This window comes from Gouania willdenowi, chromosome 13 (genome assembly GCF_900634775.1).
Source record: "Gouania willdenowi chromosome 13, fGouWil2.1, whole genome shotgun sequence".
NCBI lineage: Eukaryota > Metazoa > Chordata > Actinopteri > Blenniiformes > Gobiesocidae > Gouania > Gouania willdenowi.
Genome location: NC_041056.1, coordinates 18814386 through 18831299, shown reverse-complemented (window position 1 = coordinate 18831299; position 16914 = coordinate 18814386). Strand labels below are relative to the sequence as shown.

At 37.8% G+C, this 16914-nt stretch overlaps 1 protein-coding gene and 1 pseudogene across 1 annotated transcript; one reads left to right on the top strand and one right to left on the bottom strand.

Annotated features, from left to right (window-relative positions):
• Positions 1-4746: 4746 nt before the first annotated feature.
• LOC114474331 (solute carrier family 13 member 2-like) lies at positions 4747-16451 on the bottom strand. The gene is made up of 13 exons (XM_028464562.1): positions 16256-16451; positions 13934-14062; positions 13693-13829; positions 11991-12241; positions 11841-11909; positions 11578-11749; positions 10953-11075; positions 10636-10845; positions 9861-9955; positions 7575-7690; positions 7345-7506; positions 6619-6756; positions 4747-6309 (listed from the first exon to the last, which is right to left on the bottom strand). Exons 1-13 carry the CDS (start codon positions 16355-16357, stop codon positions 6181-6183), a joined length of 1833 nt encoding a protein of 610 aa, XP_028320363.1. The 5' UTR covers positions 16358-16451; the 3' UTR covers positions 4747-6180.
• LOC114475111 (uncharacterized) lies at positions 9285-9402 on the top strand (annotated as a pseudogene).
• Positions 16452-16914: the final 463 nt, after the last annotated feature.

Below are 16914 nucleotides of genomic sequence, written 5' to 3'. Positions count from 1 at the left end.
CTTACATGATCGAGCCAGAGTCGGACCCGGCGGAGCGAGATGAAAATGAAGATGAACCTGCAGAACAACGTCTTCATATGGATGTTAACAAGTGAGCTAACACAAGCGCCAAGCTAAGGCTGCTTCAGCAACCTCTGCCAGTATAAAGAAGGATTTGCTGAAAGACTTTGTCTGATTGAGGGTTCAACAGAACACTTCGGTAAGCTGTAAATAACACTAAAAAGTGTGATGATAAGACGTCCCTGTCATTGTTTTGTTAGCATTAGCAGTTGCACCTTCTTCATATGTTAGCGCTGTGTGCTCGTTTTAGATCCTTGATGATATGGCCTACGTGGTTTAATTTAAGTCTAAAGTTTTCATTAGTCATTTCATTTTGCCGTTTTTGTCTCCGAAAAGACTGTATTAAAATGCATTTTGTGACGTTAGCTTGGTGCTAGCGTCATCCTTGAAGTGCTTCGTGCACACAAAAATGACCTTACCCACAGATGTGGATACATTTCCATAAAAAATGAAACTCAACCAGGACACTTTGAAAAGGTTCTGATGCTGGGAGACGTTGTAATGAAGTGTGTGGGTTACTACATCCAACAACCGAACATTTTGACTTATCCTCTCGTAACTTCGGCAACCTTTAGCTTGGACTACAAAATAAAAGCGAGAAATAAAAATGGCGGAATGCTCGAAGTGTTGGTCCTGGAGTCGATGTCCTAATTTGGCAGTTCTGCTGCAAATACTGTGACGTCATTGTTCAAAAAACATAATAGAGAATCAAAAAATCGAAACAGATTGAAAAATATGACCAAAACAGAATATAAAGATATCAACGGAGCACCTGAAGAGATTAATTTGAACTTTTCTGTACTTCTAAACACTCTAAATATACAACAAAATGCATTTAAGGGCTAAAAAAGTGGATCTAGCATGATATGTCCCCTTTAAAGAGTAACCAAACCCTGAAGTTTTGGATGATGTGTGTCTCGGCTGGAAATTCCCAAAAATGCCTTGATTATGGGCGGGGCTCCTGGAGTAGTTATGACATGCCCAGTCTATATTATAAACTATAAAAGTGTCCAAAGAACAATCTATGCTATGCTAACTAGCTACTCTATATTCACTATACCTCTCTATTCACTTTTCTCTCAGTCCAATCTACTCACCACAGATTGCAAAGATGACCAGTGCTAGTTTCTATAGAAGGGGTGGGGCTAACAGTGGTGGTTCATGACGTAAGAAGCCACCAAAACATCACAAACCACCGTTCTCAGCCAATGGCAAAATTCAATTGTAATTTCAGGGTTTCAACCCATAGAAGGCAGTACCTCTTATACCGCCAATATACACCAAATTGAAATACTTTGACTAAAATGAGAGTTGGAAGAGTTGGACTACAATCAATCAACAATACTACTTCAATGTCAAATATTTTTGTGTTCAGCAAAAAAAAAAAAGTGGTTCAGGTTTTTTTTTTTTTTACTCTTTAATCTCATTTTGGGAGGCAGCTGAATTCAGATGAGCGAGGCTGTAGGAGAGGTATGTCAATGCAGGTAGAGTCCTATCCTATCCTCCCAATGACCCAGGAACAGCAGCTTTAGTTCGTAGCTACACCATGAACAAACTGTGTCCTAAACCAGAGGGCGCGGCAGAATGACTGAGAGACAGAGGATTAATTACAGATTGAATTAACTCTTGTGTTACAGTGTGAGGTCTGTGCAGATCGCAGCTACAGCCCAAGGCTTTCTCCTCAGTGAAAGTCTTTTGGTGTTCTGTGAAATAACTGCTCACCTGCTCGGATGTTCTCACTGCCATTTTGTTGTTGATGGAATGGGATCAAGCATAAAAATCTACTGCATACAGTATGCTGCCCGAGTATTTGTCTGTATTGTACCAATTCAATTCTTCTCTCTTGTTCATGCAAATCTGTAAATGGATTTTAAATTATTTTGTTTTTCATTGCTTTAAAGAATTATAAGAGAAATGAACACACACACAAACTCTAAAAATGGGTTGCAAGGCTGGTTTGTGCTTGGCTCCGGCATGACGGCAAGATGGGAGGATCCAGGAAGAAATGCCAATGACAGAATAATTGCTAATGTCAGCAGCAGCATGCCATTGTTTGATTGGCAGGGCACACATGAAGAAATGAATGCTGATAAGCAGCTGTGGTGTGACTAGTAAACAAGCAAACAGTGATGGTTGAAAGTTTGGGTGTGTAAATCCAACTTTCTTAGACTAAGACAAATTCCTCGTGTGTATTCATACACTCTTGGTCAATAAAGTTGATTCTGATTCTGATTCTGATTCTATTTCACAACAAACAAAAAGCATCGGAGGAAACTTTTTCCTTGTGAGCGTCATCTGTTTACGAACAAAGATGAATTATTTTTTCTTTTCTTTTCCAAAAAATATTGTGTAGTTATTGTATACTCAATGTATCATCCCAGCTCTAATTATTTGTATCTGGATATTTTTAAAGTCAGATTTTTCTTTGCACTGCCACCATTACATTATGTTCAAACAATGATTGAGATGTAGGTCACCAAAAAAAAGGTGAAAACACCAAACCAAGGGAGATTTCTGATGTTTACGGTTTGTTTGAATGTGGAGAATAATAAATCACTCTATTTTTGTCTATGAACAAATATTAGCATTTTGTAATGGCAGTAGGGGTGGGAACCTCTGGGTACCTCACGATACGATACGCGATACAAAGCTCACAATAACAATTATCTCACGATATGATGATACTGCGATTATCGATACATTGGTCGTAAATCAATCTACGATAATCTATGACATAACAAGAAAAAAAAAGATTTATTATATTATAATTTTTTTATTTTATATCTCTGAAAGACAATAAATTGAAAAAGTGTCCTATGAACAGTGACACTATTTTAGTGCAACATTTCTGTAAATAAGTGTCAACATACCAATGTAAATGAATAAGTATCTCCAATAGTGCTTTCTGTAAACAAAAAATAGGGTCTTTCTTACCAGTGACACCATTATAGTGCAATATTCCAGTAAACAATATATTGGTTCCTTCAACAAACAGTGACAACGTTTCTGTGAAGACGTCCTTGCACATTTTAGTGAAAAAGCAGAAAAGTAAAAAAAAAAATCGATAATTAGCGCGATATTGTGATATATTGTGATATATTGTGATATATCGCCCTATCGAGATACTGTCACACTCCTAAATGGCAGTACTAATGGCTACACACATTATGTCACGTTTGTATACTGATGTTTCTTTTGAAGTCAAAACTGCTATAAAAATGTCAAAAAGGTTTTTAAATAAACCCTGTATTAGGTCAAATCACTCATCTGACTTCTTGTCGGTGTAATAATGTATTTATTTACATTTCAGGCAGTATAGTCATCATTCAACGTCCGACTGCGGTAACTTCACTTTAGATAAATCAATAGGTGACACAGTTTAATCAAAATACACCTCCTGGCAAACACATAACACCTTCAGGTTTGTGATTATTATCGCTTCGGGACCCTTTGATGACAGTGTTTCCTGTCTTAAACTGTGCTCAATCAGTGGTGCAGGCCAAGAGTGTAGAATAATGACAGTTTGCTATTCATAGTAACAACCCTTGAGCAGAATCATGCACTAACAGGAAGCTGCCATCACTATTTGACAACCGTGACAATAGCGCTTATATAAACCCACACCTGTTACTGCACCAGTGTGTTTAAAGCAAGATGTTTGGCATTGCTGGGCCTGTTTGTTTTTACTTTTAAAAATGAGGATTTCCTCATTCATCAGTCTGAGAAATGAGTGCAATTAAGTCAAAATGAAAGTTGGGCCACTTTATATGTCAAGATAAAACTCTGATTTATGATTGTCTTTAAAAAAAAAAAAAAAAAAAGTCCCTGAAGCTTTGAGATTTATACTTCTCAGCATTTTACCATTTAGCCCCAGGTGAGACTTGTATTAATTCAGAACCTATTTAACTCTCACAATAGATGTAAAGCTGTGGTCTCTAAATAGACAGTTTTAATGATGACAGTATTAATTTACTGATACATAACAAAAGTCCAGTACAGAAAGTCAGGAAAGGAAGTGATTATACATTTATGATAGATACGTCTAAATTCTTTTTCACAAGGTCAGTGAATCAAGGTCAACATAAGAATCTTGCAGCATTTTGATACACCGGCAGCATTTTAAAATCACAAAATACAAAGATATATGAGAAGATATATTAAAGCCAGCACACATATCTACATTAACAGATTGTCTTACCTTTGATTACCTTCATAGCTGACAGAACCACTTTAATGAGATCAAGAAAAAAAAACGACTCTATGAGTGAATGGTTTCTCATTTGAGCGATGCTGATGTATCATTGTCCCAATGTTCAACAACAGTGCTCTAGATACTCATTCTTTGACATTACTGGTTTTTAGGTCCATCTCTTAAATCATTTCTGTTACAGGCTCTCACATACAGCCAATACACGGCCCCCTGCCAAAAAGTTGAATGAAATCCCTTCAATCAGATTCCTGGAATAGATTTCTCCTTAACTTCAATCACTTCTGCATTTCCACAACATCCCTTTAAAAGGATTTGCATTCTATCCCCATGACTTCCCCCACCAAATCTAAATGGTCCTAATCCCATAAGCAGCGATTTGATTGGTTTCTATAATATTTCTTAATAATTTTCATATTTTGATGCAAGTCAACAATGACAGCAAACAGAGCGACAGCTGTAAAGTTGTGTTTGCTGTGCTTTACACAAAGAAAACACTGCATTGTGCAAATGTTTTTTTTTATTTTGTACACTGATGGATGGATGGATGTCTCTCACATATAGAGCATTCAAAAACTGAAATTCTGTGTATAATCCCAAAAAAAAAATCACACTTTTCACTTTGACACATAAATAAAGGAAAAGGAAAGAAAATATATATAATCATAGGTGTTTTTTGTTTTGTTTTTCTTTTTCTTTTTTACAATAATCACATTTGAGTGTAACACTGTTCATCACAGATGCAACAACAAGACTAAAAGGTAGTTCAGTAATGAACACTTATTGAAACATATAAAAAAAGTGAACACATGTTCAAAAGGTAAAGGTGGTGACATACAGTAGTTAACTACCAACCGTAGGCTTGCTCACAGTTTCCTAAATATTTATTCAGTTATTGATGTTGTTTTGATTTGGTTGTCTGTTCAATCCTTTGTCGAAGTCGACACAAGAACGCCTGATCAATTATAAGTGTTTTGAACATTATTATGGGCTGCTGCTTTTGTAGAAGGTGGTTCCTGCACATGATATTTGAGCTTGAGTAGATAGAGAGATCTTACCTGAGCTATTAGTGTCGCAACATTCAGCTAACTAAAGAAAGCGGTATTCACTTGGCTCTTTCCTTAGCTTATTTAGCCTCTACGTCTGACTTGTGGAAACATTTCTCTTTCCAGCAGCAATTATTTGGGAACCATTGCAGAGGCTTCCAATGACAGGTTCTTTGATAAAGACTTGCTGGATGCAATACTGATACAGTTGCTTCATGGACACGGTCTGTTTGAGCCCACCCCAGCATCATTTCGTCTGAAGATCTTCATTATGATGCACAGTGTTCCATGTTCACCTCTTTACTTGATCATTTGTATGAGTTTGATTGAGACTCTATATAAGTAATTGTCGTTGTGTCCTTGGGCAGGGCACTTTACCCACATTGCCTTGTATGAGTGAGTATGAATTGTGCATTGATGTTGGTGGTGGTCAAAGGGGCCGTAGGCACAAAATGCCGCAGGGAAGCTGTGGCTACATTGTAGCTTACAACCACCGGTATGACTGTGTGAGTGACTGGTGTGAATGAATAATGTTTTCTGTAAAACGCTTCGAGTCTCCTCGAAAAAAGCGCTATATAAATCCAAGCGAGTATTATTATTATTATTAGAAAAGATGAATAGGTGGACAGGCAACATGGTGTGTGGAGTGAAAAAAAAACGAAACATGGAAACAATCTGACTGTGGTTGTTCTAAAGTATTCAGGTATCAGATCTGCTGAGGAATATCAGAATAAAAAGAGTATAAAGGAATCAGAGCCTGGCCTGGGATCTCTACCTGTTCAAGAGTACAATAACGTTTTAGATAAAAACGTCATTGTATTTATGGAGCAGTCCAGATAAACGGCAGATAGTGTTAAAGGTTCACACTCATGGAGTGGCTGTGACGTTAGCCCAACTTGGAAAGGTGTTCAGCTGAAACATGGCGACGCCCCATGTGTTGATGGCAAAGTTGATTATTAAGACTCCAACAAAGTTGAGGATGAATCCAGCCTTGGCCTGAAACAACCACACACACACCTTTAACTCTGACCAACAAATGTGTTTGTTTAACATAATCACTATAAGCCTTTATTAAAAATCCTTCTAACTTCCAAGAAATGTATACTATTTATTTTCTGGTAGTTTTTTTTTTTTTTTTTTGACTCGCTAAAATCAGATACTGTGTGCTGGCAAATAGTACGATCATTCACATGGATTATTCTAAGCAGCTTACCTAAAAATTGGATCTGATCTTTTTACAAGAACACTGAGTGCATGACATTGTGATCTCTAAAAGGTCATTTGTAAGAGCTGAAAATATCTCACCATGTCCATGACTTTGAGGTTGCCGTATGAAAAGGCGATGGCGTTGGGTGGAGTCGCCACCGGCAGCATGAAGGCCAGCGAGGCCGCAATGGTGCAGGGGAGCATGACGTACAGGGGGTGGATCTTTATGGCGGTTGCCTAAGAAAAGATATAAGTACACCAACACTTGCTTGTAGTACCATTTGTGAATTTGGAGTCCATTCCTAATGGGATGATTTAAAGGAAATTCCAAGAACACAAAAGATGGGACAGACTACATTGATCCATCATCTACTGTTTGGTCCATCAGTCAGATTTAGCAAAAATAGGACTTTGAACATGTAGAGCACATTTAGTAGTGAAAACACACTGGCAGACAGTGGGAAACAAGCCTGACTGATACTCTGCAGGTGATACATCAGCTTGTATCATCAAACTAAGAAACTAATCCAGTGCCACAGTAGGTGGTGATCTAAAAATAAGCGGTTGTGAGGGTGATTTAAAGCATATCATTCAAGCACAAAGCTTATCAGACTTGCAGAAAATGCCGTAAGTCTTCAACCCACAAGGTTAAAACTGGGACGTTTCCTGCCTGTTAGTAAAGGCAACCTGGATCTAGTCACATGTTGAAAACCTGAAACCTGTTCCTCACATTTTACTGTGTGTGTGCTGACAAGTGTGTAGATGTTTGTAGAGCTATGAAAATGATGGACAGAGATTACAGTAAGTATAAGATCTTTAGCTCACCATGGAGGCCAGTATTGGCAAAAACAGCGTAGTGGTGGCAGTGTTGCTGGAACATTCTGTAAACATGGCCACCAGCAGACACAGCAGAATGGAGATGGCGAAAGGAGGAATGGTCTGCAGCGGTATAAGCTGATCTCCCAGCCACTGAGAAAGTCCTGATTTCTAAACGTGAAAACAGCAAATGTGTTTCAGACATTTAGAGAAATGTTGAATCACAGAAAATGTATTACCTCACTTCCATGAGCCAATGCAAAGCCTCCTCCGAGAAGCAAAAGGATGTTCCAGGGCATTTTCTCATGAACCATGTCCCATGTGAGCAGTGGAGAAAAAAATTCCTCACTCGGCTCTGAGAAAACACAGACACAAAGAAAAAAGCCGACTGTTTATTTTCAGATACTGAGTTATAAATAATGTTATATCTTATGTATCTGTGGAAGAAAAAAAAAATACTGCCCAATATAGTGACCACAAGAGCGATCAATAAAGATAAAAAGAACTGAATGTACCCACCAAATCATATTGAATTTAACATGTTTTTAAGCTTTTTTAAGATGATTAATGAACTTCACAGTCTTCATTACACCTTTTAGAGTGTGTGTTAATCATTATGTCACTTCTGTGTACAAAACAGGCAGCTTTTCCACTTTGTAAGGTGACCTGGCTGTTTATAGGCAGGACAGGGACACGCTCAACTTAAGTTACCGAGAAGAAAAAAGATAACCATGGATACAAATGCAGTTTAAAGAACAGCTTGACAAGAAGTGTTGCACAGGCTTGACCTTTGGGCTATCAGGCTACGGCTGAGGAGTGAACTGAGATAAAAATCCATCAGAAAGTGCTGATTCAGCGTGTGCAGTAAAAGTTTGAGACAGTATCGTTTTCTGTAGCAACACAGGGAAAGAACAGGAGTCTTCATAAAACTGCACCGGTGCCTTTATTGAACACATAACTCCAACATAAAATGTGATGCAACAATATCTGCACATGTACTTTCTGCTTTAATGTTTATTACCATATACTCCGACACAAGACTATTGTCATTAGTATTTAAACTCATGTCAGAGTTCATAAAAAGATTACTAGACACAAGAAAGCAACCTCATTAAACACCGTAGCAGGTTTTATATTAAAGATAGTCACAACTTAAACATGTTTTTAACACGGGCTGTGTTTTTAAACCTTTATCTGACAGATAATAAACTATAACAGGAGCATTCAGACAGAGCAAACCTCTGTCAAGCACCATATGTCCTCTTTTGCAGATATTGGCAGTTATCTGAATCAGTGATCCTGATCACCATGAAATTACCATACAATACAATACAATACAATGAAAATACAGTAGGTGCAAATGTATGGGCACAGACAGACATACAAATAAATAAACGGCTGTGAAAATATTACGTCTTTGTAATGATATAAAAAGAAATGCACAATTACGAAAAATGTAAGGGAAATTGATTTAGATTTGTCAACAAATAAAAACTAGACAAACATTAAATATTGTCAAAAAATATTTCCTAATAATCTAGATCAATATCTAGTTTGATATGATATATTTAGAGCATTACAATTTTAATCAAGATTTTTAATCAAAATAAACTACCACCTTGAAACCTCCTGTAAAAAATGTATTTATTAACCGGTGTTTATCCATTTGTTTGTTTGCCTGTTAGCTGGATTACGTCAAAAGCTCTTAACAGATCTTGACAACATTTTTTACAGCATGGAAGATTCCGTTAAATAATGGAAAGGATAATGATTCTGTATCAGTTTAAAACAATAATTAAAAAAGTCGCTATATCTCATCATTGGCAAAAATTCATATCTCACTGTGTCATTGACCAATCTTTATGAAATTTGATCTGGTTTGTGCAAATTCATCGTGATTTTTCAAAAAAAAAAAAAAATGGGGGTCCCAATACAGTTACTATATTGTTAATAATGGCCATACCAGCCTGTCATTGCCCGATCCCGTTAGATCTCGGAAGCTAAGCAGGTCTGGGCCTAGTTAGTAGGTGAATGGGAGACCACCGACAACTCCAGGTGCCACAGTCACCCCACTGGTGGCAGTCACCCCACTGGTATCTGCCATTGTGTCCTTGGGCAAGACACTTTGATGGCGGTCGACGGGGCCTATGGCGCACTTTGGCAGCCTCGCTTCCGTCAGTCTGCCCCAGGGCAGCTGTGGCTGCAATAGTAGTTTACCACCACTAAGTGTGGAGTGAAGAAATAATTCCTTAATTCTGTGAAGGGACTTTGAGTGTCCAAAAAAGCGCTATATAAAATTGATGCATTACAATACATTTCTTCTAAGCCTTTAAAATGTGAGTGATCGTGGTACCATGATGAGGATCTACTACAAACATCTGGCAAAGAGTATATTTGGCCCTTCGTGGAAGATTACGCTCTGAGGGCTCTTGTTGTATCTTTTTTTGTCAATAGTTTGGAGAGTAACTGCAAAATCAATGCATTCCTTGCAAACACAAAATTATCATATCACAAACCTGACCCACCACTTTTAGAGTTTCCACAAAAACGAGGCATCTTGGATGGAATGCAGAAGAAAAGCGATGACATCAATATTGCCACAGTGCCATCAGTGACAAACCTGTTTAGAAGCAGTGAGAATGACATTAGGTCATTACAGCAGTAAACTATTTTTAAATCAAAGCTTTTTAAGAGAAGAATTGAAGAAAGAAAAGCTGACACTTGGTTTATAATCAAAATATAAAAAACTTAAAGTATAGAGGAGGATTTTCCCAAAGTTTATAAAAGAAACACCCTCTCCACTTTTTGAAATAACGCACATGCGCAACACTCAACCTGCTCCCAAGAGGGAACGCCTATTAAATGTGTGCGAGAGAGCCCGGTGCATGATTTGTACCAGGGCTCGCATCATAGCTTTACATTAGGATAAACTTTTCTGCTAATAACTACTAGGTCTCTTATTGACAAATCTGAATTAAAAGCATACCACTAAGATCCTCTTCCGAGTCCGTTTCCAGTTAGTGCTTTGCCCTCTTTTAAACACTTGAAAGAGCACATACGCAGCAAGTGAAAACTAATTAGAGACGAGCACGTTCGACGGCCTTACGTCAGAATGATTGACAAGTAGGAGGACCAAAAGTCTGGATGATCTACCCGTAATTAGAAGCCAAAAAATCATCCTCCACAATACCTTTTACACTCCGCAGAGTGACAGTTGATGTTTCTCTTTAGATATAGCAGTTATAGTTTACATTTGTGCTTTTTTTAACCACTGAACCAATCGAAAGCAGCATAACTCACGTTGTCTCCTTGTTGAAGAGCACAGTAGCCCAGCCGGGAATAAAGCCAGGCTCCCTGGTAAACCACAGAACAACCAGTAGTATGAAGTTGATTAGCACACAGATCTCGGCAAAGCTCATCTTCCCCAGCTTTTTGTACTCATTCTTGATAACCTGGTACGCCTCTTTGTCACCAGCTTTGCTTGAACCGCAGCCAAAAGATTTCTTAAAACTGAAGGGACATAATAGAAACACACTCATCCTTATCTAGCGCTGATAGTTCCAGAGCCAAAACATGCAACAGTTAAAGTGTTAATTCAGTTGGAAAGAAATACTCACTTGAAACCTAAAAACATTAACTGTAGCCATAGCCAGGCGAAGGCGAGCATTAACAGCATGTTTGGAAATGCAAAGCCGAACCAGCTTGCAAAGTTAATGACTCCATTGTTTCCTGGGAAAAGTCTGTAGAGATCAAATAAGCACATTGACATCAGAAAATATCACATAGAAATGGTTGGAAATACAAGAGATTACATTTAACTCGTTAAAAACTTTAGCACATAAACAACAGAAAAACAAAAAGGTATGTATGGTGAGCTACTTTTGATGTTTACACCAATGTGCATTTTTCTGGTATCTCTTTATAAAACAAACTGCTGAAATTCAATTATATCAGAAACCAAACAGCCCCTAAAGTGTAAACACTGCAGTTTTTTAAGTGTTTTGATGTGTTGACACAGTTCTCTGTGTTGAAAACCCTAGGGCAGAGTAGTGAGCCGTGTCATTTATTGGTTGTCTATCCTCATTGTGAAGCTGTTTATTGCTGATAGAATCTATAGTTGAAAATGTGTGAGTCAGGGTAAAAAAATCTCCTCAAACACATATTTTGTGCACAACTGTAAAATGAACACTTTCCCACCAAGTTAATTGGCTTTGTGTTTTTGTTTGCATGTTCAACTCATACTCATTGATTTGGCCCATCAGGATGACGTTGGGAGTGGTCCCAGTCAGGGTTGCTGTTCCTCCGATGCTGGCTGCATAGCAAACACTCAGGCTCATGCCCTTAGACAGCTTCTCGTACCTCTGCTCCCTCTTTAGTCGCTGCACCTCTTCCTCTGGACTTCTGTTATAGACGTCTAGAAGAACATAGATCAGATTATTACACTTCTTTGACTTCAGTATTGATAAAATGTAATGGATATTGATTTTCTTTCAAACCAAACCTACATGTTGGAGTAGCATCTTCCAAAATGTCCCTCAAATTTCTGTCGCCTTCTTCTGAATCATGTACTGCAACTTATCGTGATCTGAGACGTTAGTAACAGATCACCGTAGCAAAAAATATACAATGTAAAATAAAAATGAATAGACACATACCACCATTTTGGTGCTTGTGCTTCTCTGTGGGGTTATTATTGCGTTCTTTCATTTCACTTATCTCAAACACCTCATTGTCCACCCCATGCTTTTCAGCCCTGGCCCTGTTGCTTTGTTCTTCAGCATTGGCCTCTGTGTCGTTGAGCTGCTGCAGGACAGCATTGGCGATGGGCAGCATCATGGCCGTGGAGGCCGTGTTACTAATCCACATGGATAGAAAGGCTGTCGTGCCCATGAAGCCAATCATCAAGCTGAAAGAAAGTGAAACGAGGAAAGAGCGTGAGAAGAACAGAGCAGTTTCAAAGATAGAAATGGAAAAACAATGGAAAAGTATAAGCTCTTGTGAAAATTGTGTCAATGCAACATTTGGCTGCTTTGTTTTCTGCAGTTTTGCCTTAGATAGTGATTTGTGCCTGTGAAAGCAACTAATAATTATTAACAGTGACGTTAAAACAATAGGTTGATAGTAGAGAAATCCTTACAATTAGGACACATTGTATCAACCAAAAATATAATGAGTAATATTATTTTGATACTGTGGTGTTACCAGGTGTTAGTGAGCCAAAGAGTTACACATCATCTGCATAGCAGGTAAACAAGTGCATATAATGGCAAAGGGTAACAGTACAGGGTAATTAGGAGAGGGCCTAGAGTGGACCACTGAGGGATGCCACATGAGATGGAAGCATGTAAGGAGAAGGAGCCATTAAACATTGAAATTATTTATTTAAAAAGTACAGTCGGTAAACGAGTCCAAAGCCACATCTCTGACACCTCCAGTGCCTTAAGCAGCCATGCCAAGTTCAAACAGAATTAACAGCTGAGTGCATTGTCATTTGAGTTGATTCAGATACTTGGCTAAAACGAATATCCATTACGGATAATGCAATTTTGCCGAGTACGAGTATTATACGAGTAATACAAGTCAATATCTGTGCTCGGATTGAATAAAAATCCTCATAGCTGACCCCTCCCCTACACACATACAGATGTGATGTTCCTGTGTCCTGCTCTGCTTACTCACACACAGAACAGCTCTGTCTCTCCCTCAGTCACTCAGGTTTGCGGGTCTTTTCCGTTAACGTTTAGGGTTTCTTCAGCTTCAGGCTTTGGTTTGTACTTAATTATTAACCAGTTGAGTTCTGGTAAACGTGGGTTTGTTCAGACGTGATGCTTGGTAGAATGTAACTCGCGTTGCGTCTCTGCCTGTCGGAGATTTTTTTTCTGTATTTTATTAAAAAATAAAGGTAGTAGTGGTATAAGTATTACAAATTAATTAGGTTGCACACACATACACACACTCTCTCTCTCCCGCTCCCTGCTGGTCATCAGAGGTTTTAGGTTTTCAGTCAGCTGGCTCTAACCTGTTTTTTTGACCTCACGCACTGAGCGTCTGACACTTTCTTGTTGTATTTAAAAAAATATTAAAGGTAGTAGTGGTATGAATAATATTACAAATTATGCACACATACATTCTCTCTCTCTCTCTCTCTCTCTCTCTCTCTCTCTCTACTTCCGGGTTAAATCGTACAAATACAGATAATTAATATGGTTAACAGATACAGTATACTCGCACATCTCTAATTGTCATTGCTGTCGAAGGTTTGGAAGGCAGGCTGAATCTTTCTATTCTATGTTTTGCTCTCAGTGCCTCATGGGAGGGCAGTAAGTGTGTATTTCTGAAAGAAATTGGATGTCTCACAGAGAAGGCTTTACTCCCACAAGGAGCAGAACTTTAAGGGCAATCCGTTTGTGCAGGTTCCATTCCTCCACAGCGATGGCCACTAGCAAACCGCCAATAAACAGCATGTTGGAGTCCTTCAGGTACTGAATACATACCTGGAACAGCGGAAAGATATACAGAGGAAAATAAGTTAGATTTATATTCATGAACAGGGTAGAAAACATGATTCTTCAGACAGTGGGGAGTTATAGAGAAATACCTCGTTGGATGGCATGATGCCCATCATTGGGAAAAGGACGACAGGCAGCAGGGCAGTGACTGCCAGAGGAATGCACTCTGTGCACCAGTACAGAGCCATGAGGGCTATAGCATACCCACATTTTGCTTGCTGGAGCACAAAATATAGGGTGTTAACACACTAAACAAGGGTTGTTCTTCATTGTATTGTGTTTTCTTCAAATGTTATTGGTGTCCTTAATTTTAATGGTTGTTTTTACGTATGATTGTACTACTTTATGTCCATATTATTAATAACTACAAACTTGTTCTTAGATGATGATAATGAATGATAACTAAAACATTTTTTAGTCAATACTGTTTTTCACACTTAGATGTATTTTGGTGGGAATTTTAAACGTCATCAGAAGATGGTAGCACAGTTTAGAAGGTACTGTACAATACATAAAATCAATCATTTCTATTCACCAAATTACAAAAACCTCATCTTGACATAATCATTGATAAGCATAAAGGAACAGAGACTTAAAGCAAGTGATTTACCCCAAAAATTGATTCAGGTTTCAATTTGGTCAAAGATTACCAGATAAGAAGGGTCACTCTTGGACACACACAGAGAGCTGAGGTACAACAAATATACCTCTACACCAGTTATGAACCACTGTTAACTACTCCAACAGTATATTACGAATGAATATATTATTTTTATAATTAAGATTTATATAAATATGGCACACAGTGGCATAGTGCGTCCACCTCACAGCAAGAAGGTTCTGGGTTCAAGCACTGCGTGGGTTTTCTCTGGGTACTCCAGCTCAAAATAGCCAAAAATCAAAATGATCACCCTTATTACTGACACAATATTAATTTACATAGCTTTGGAGTGGATTGCGAACAGTTAAAGAAACAATTTGTAATTAAAAATATGTATATATTAGTTTAAAAAAGAATAATTGCCCAATAAACTGACCACTCTTTGAAAATGGCTGCTCTACACTGATGTATCTGATCTCTTTGGTTAGGGAAGGTTTCTTAATAATGGGAATTGGGAATGTAATCATCTTTATTTCAAAAGACATAAATCCTGTGTTTTGGATTTAGGGTTTAATTGTGTGAAAATGTGTTATTGCCCAAGTCTATGCGTGTATTTAACGATGCAAATGTATCGTTTTTGCTGTTTCAGCAGGTTTCTGATTTTATTACATTTTACAATAAAAAGTGTTCAGTGTATTAAAAGGATCTTCAAGCTGTTCATAACAAATTTGCCTTGGCTGAGTGACAGCAGGTTTCTCCTTCTCTGGCAGCTTTGATGGTTTTATCCTTATAACAACTTATCTTGCATACCACCTTAAAATCACTTCACGGTTCTCTATCGCTCACATCTCAAGGCGCTTTCATTGTAGATCAACCATGTTACGCTGTTTTTACAAGCACTGTCTTGGCTTTACAATCCTGAAGACCTTTACACTCTTTGTTCCCGTTATCAAACAGCTCCTTGAGTTGAAGTTGCAAAATACATGTGCCATGTCCTGACACTATGTAATATCACAGAATGACAACTGAGAGATCTTTCGCTGTTTTACTACATGCAAACAACAAAGGTTTTAACATTTCTAAGAACAAAACTACTGATTCCACCATGTGCAACAAAAGGCTTTGCTCGAACATTAGGCCCTTTCCGCTGTTTGACAATTTTCCAACTACGATTTGAGCATTTTATGAACATTTTTTTTAGCTATTTATACCAAACACTGCATTAAATGTTATACAGTAAGAGTGATGGTCTTAAAAGTCATGAAGATTATCCACCTATGAAGAAATAGGAAAAGAAAAAAAAAAAGGGAGCATGTGGATCAAATCTGTCAACAAACCTGGGTTTAACAGGATTTTGATGAATGTGATGAGGGGGAATTGTGCAAAATGACAAAAAATAAGAAAAAAGCTGAAAAATATAACTTGTGATCAAAATTAGATAAAATATGCATTAGAATTATGAAAGCTAAAAGAACAACATTGCAAATCTACATCTAGCTACAAATAGCTAAATCTATGTCTTTAGATAAAGTAATGAAGGTAGTAAATGTTCTGTTAAGTCAATCTTTAGATGTAATACAAATTTTTATCTGATTTTCTTTTAGTCAACAAATCTGGAGAGAAACCACCTTTTAAGATCTTTTTAGTACACTGTGGACATCGTTGAAGATTTAGATCGAACAATCAGGTTTCGCAAGTGAAATCAAATCATTCACATATGGAAATACAAAAGATGGCTTAAATCGTCACAATATTGTAAAACTCAATAGGATTCAATTGGCATCAAGACCTGCAAGTATTTTTTTCTTACCATGTACGGAAGGACAATCGGTAGAGGCAGAAGAAGCAGCGGTGTAAGGACTATAACCAAATAATTCCTATACCCCCACAGCCATTTATGAAATCCAGCCATGATCCACTAAGTTTGAGGGACATTCAAAGTGAGATTTAAACAAAAGAATAACAATAACCCGTGATGCCAATGATCGAGACAAAGGCAACAGTTATTATCCCCATATATATAGTCCCATATAGAGGATGTTACCCTGAAAAATGGATTAAAAATTAACTCCAAAGTGAGGGGCCAGCGGGAAGAGGGTGTGTTTCCATGTGTTTAGAAGGAGACTGATAACAAGAAGCCATTACAAAACAAAAACAATATTGCTTTGGATCTTTCCTACAGGAAGCTGTGACTTTTTAAAGTGTGAAAAGAAATGTGATTTAAAGGAAATAACAATAAGCCTTCACACATTCAGATTGTGTGTCAATAAGTGACCGCTGAAAAATAGATTCAAGAAGATAGATACTGGACACAATGTGAGTCTCTGTTCTTGAATCACTTATGGATAGAAAAGGCTTCATTAACACAAAGGCTTATTCAATCCTTCGTGTGGGTGTAACATTTAAAAGAAAACAGAGTTAAGATTCCAATGAGAGACCGGTGACAAAGGTGGCAATGTAGGAAAACCG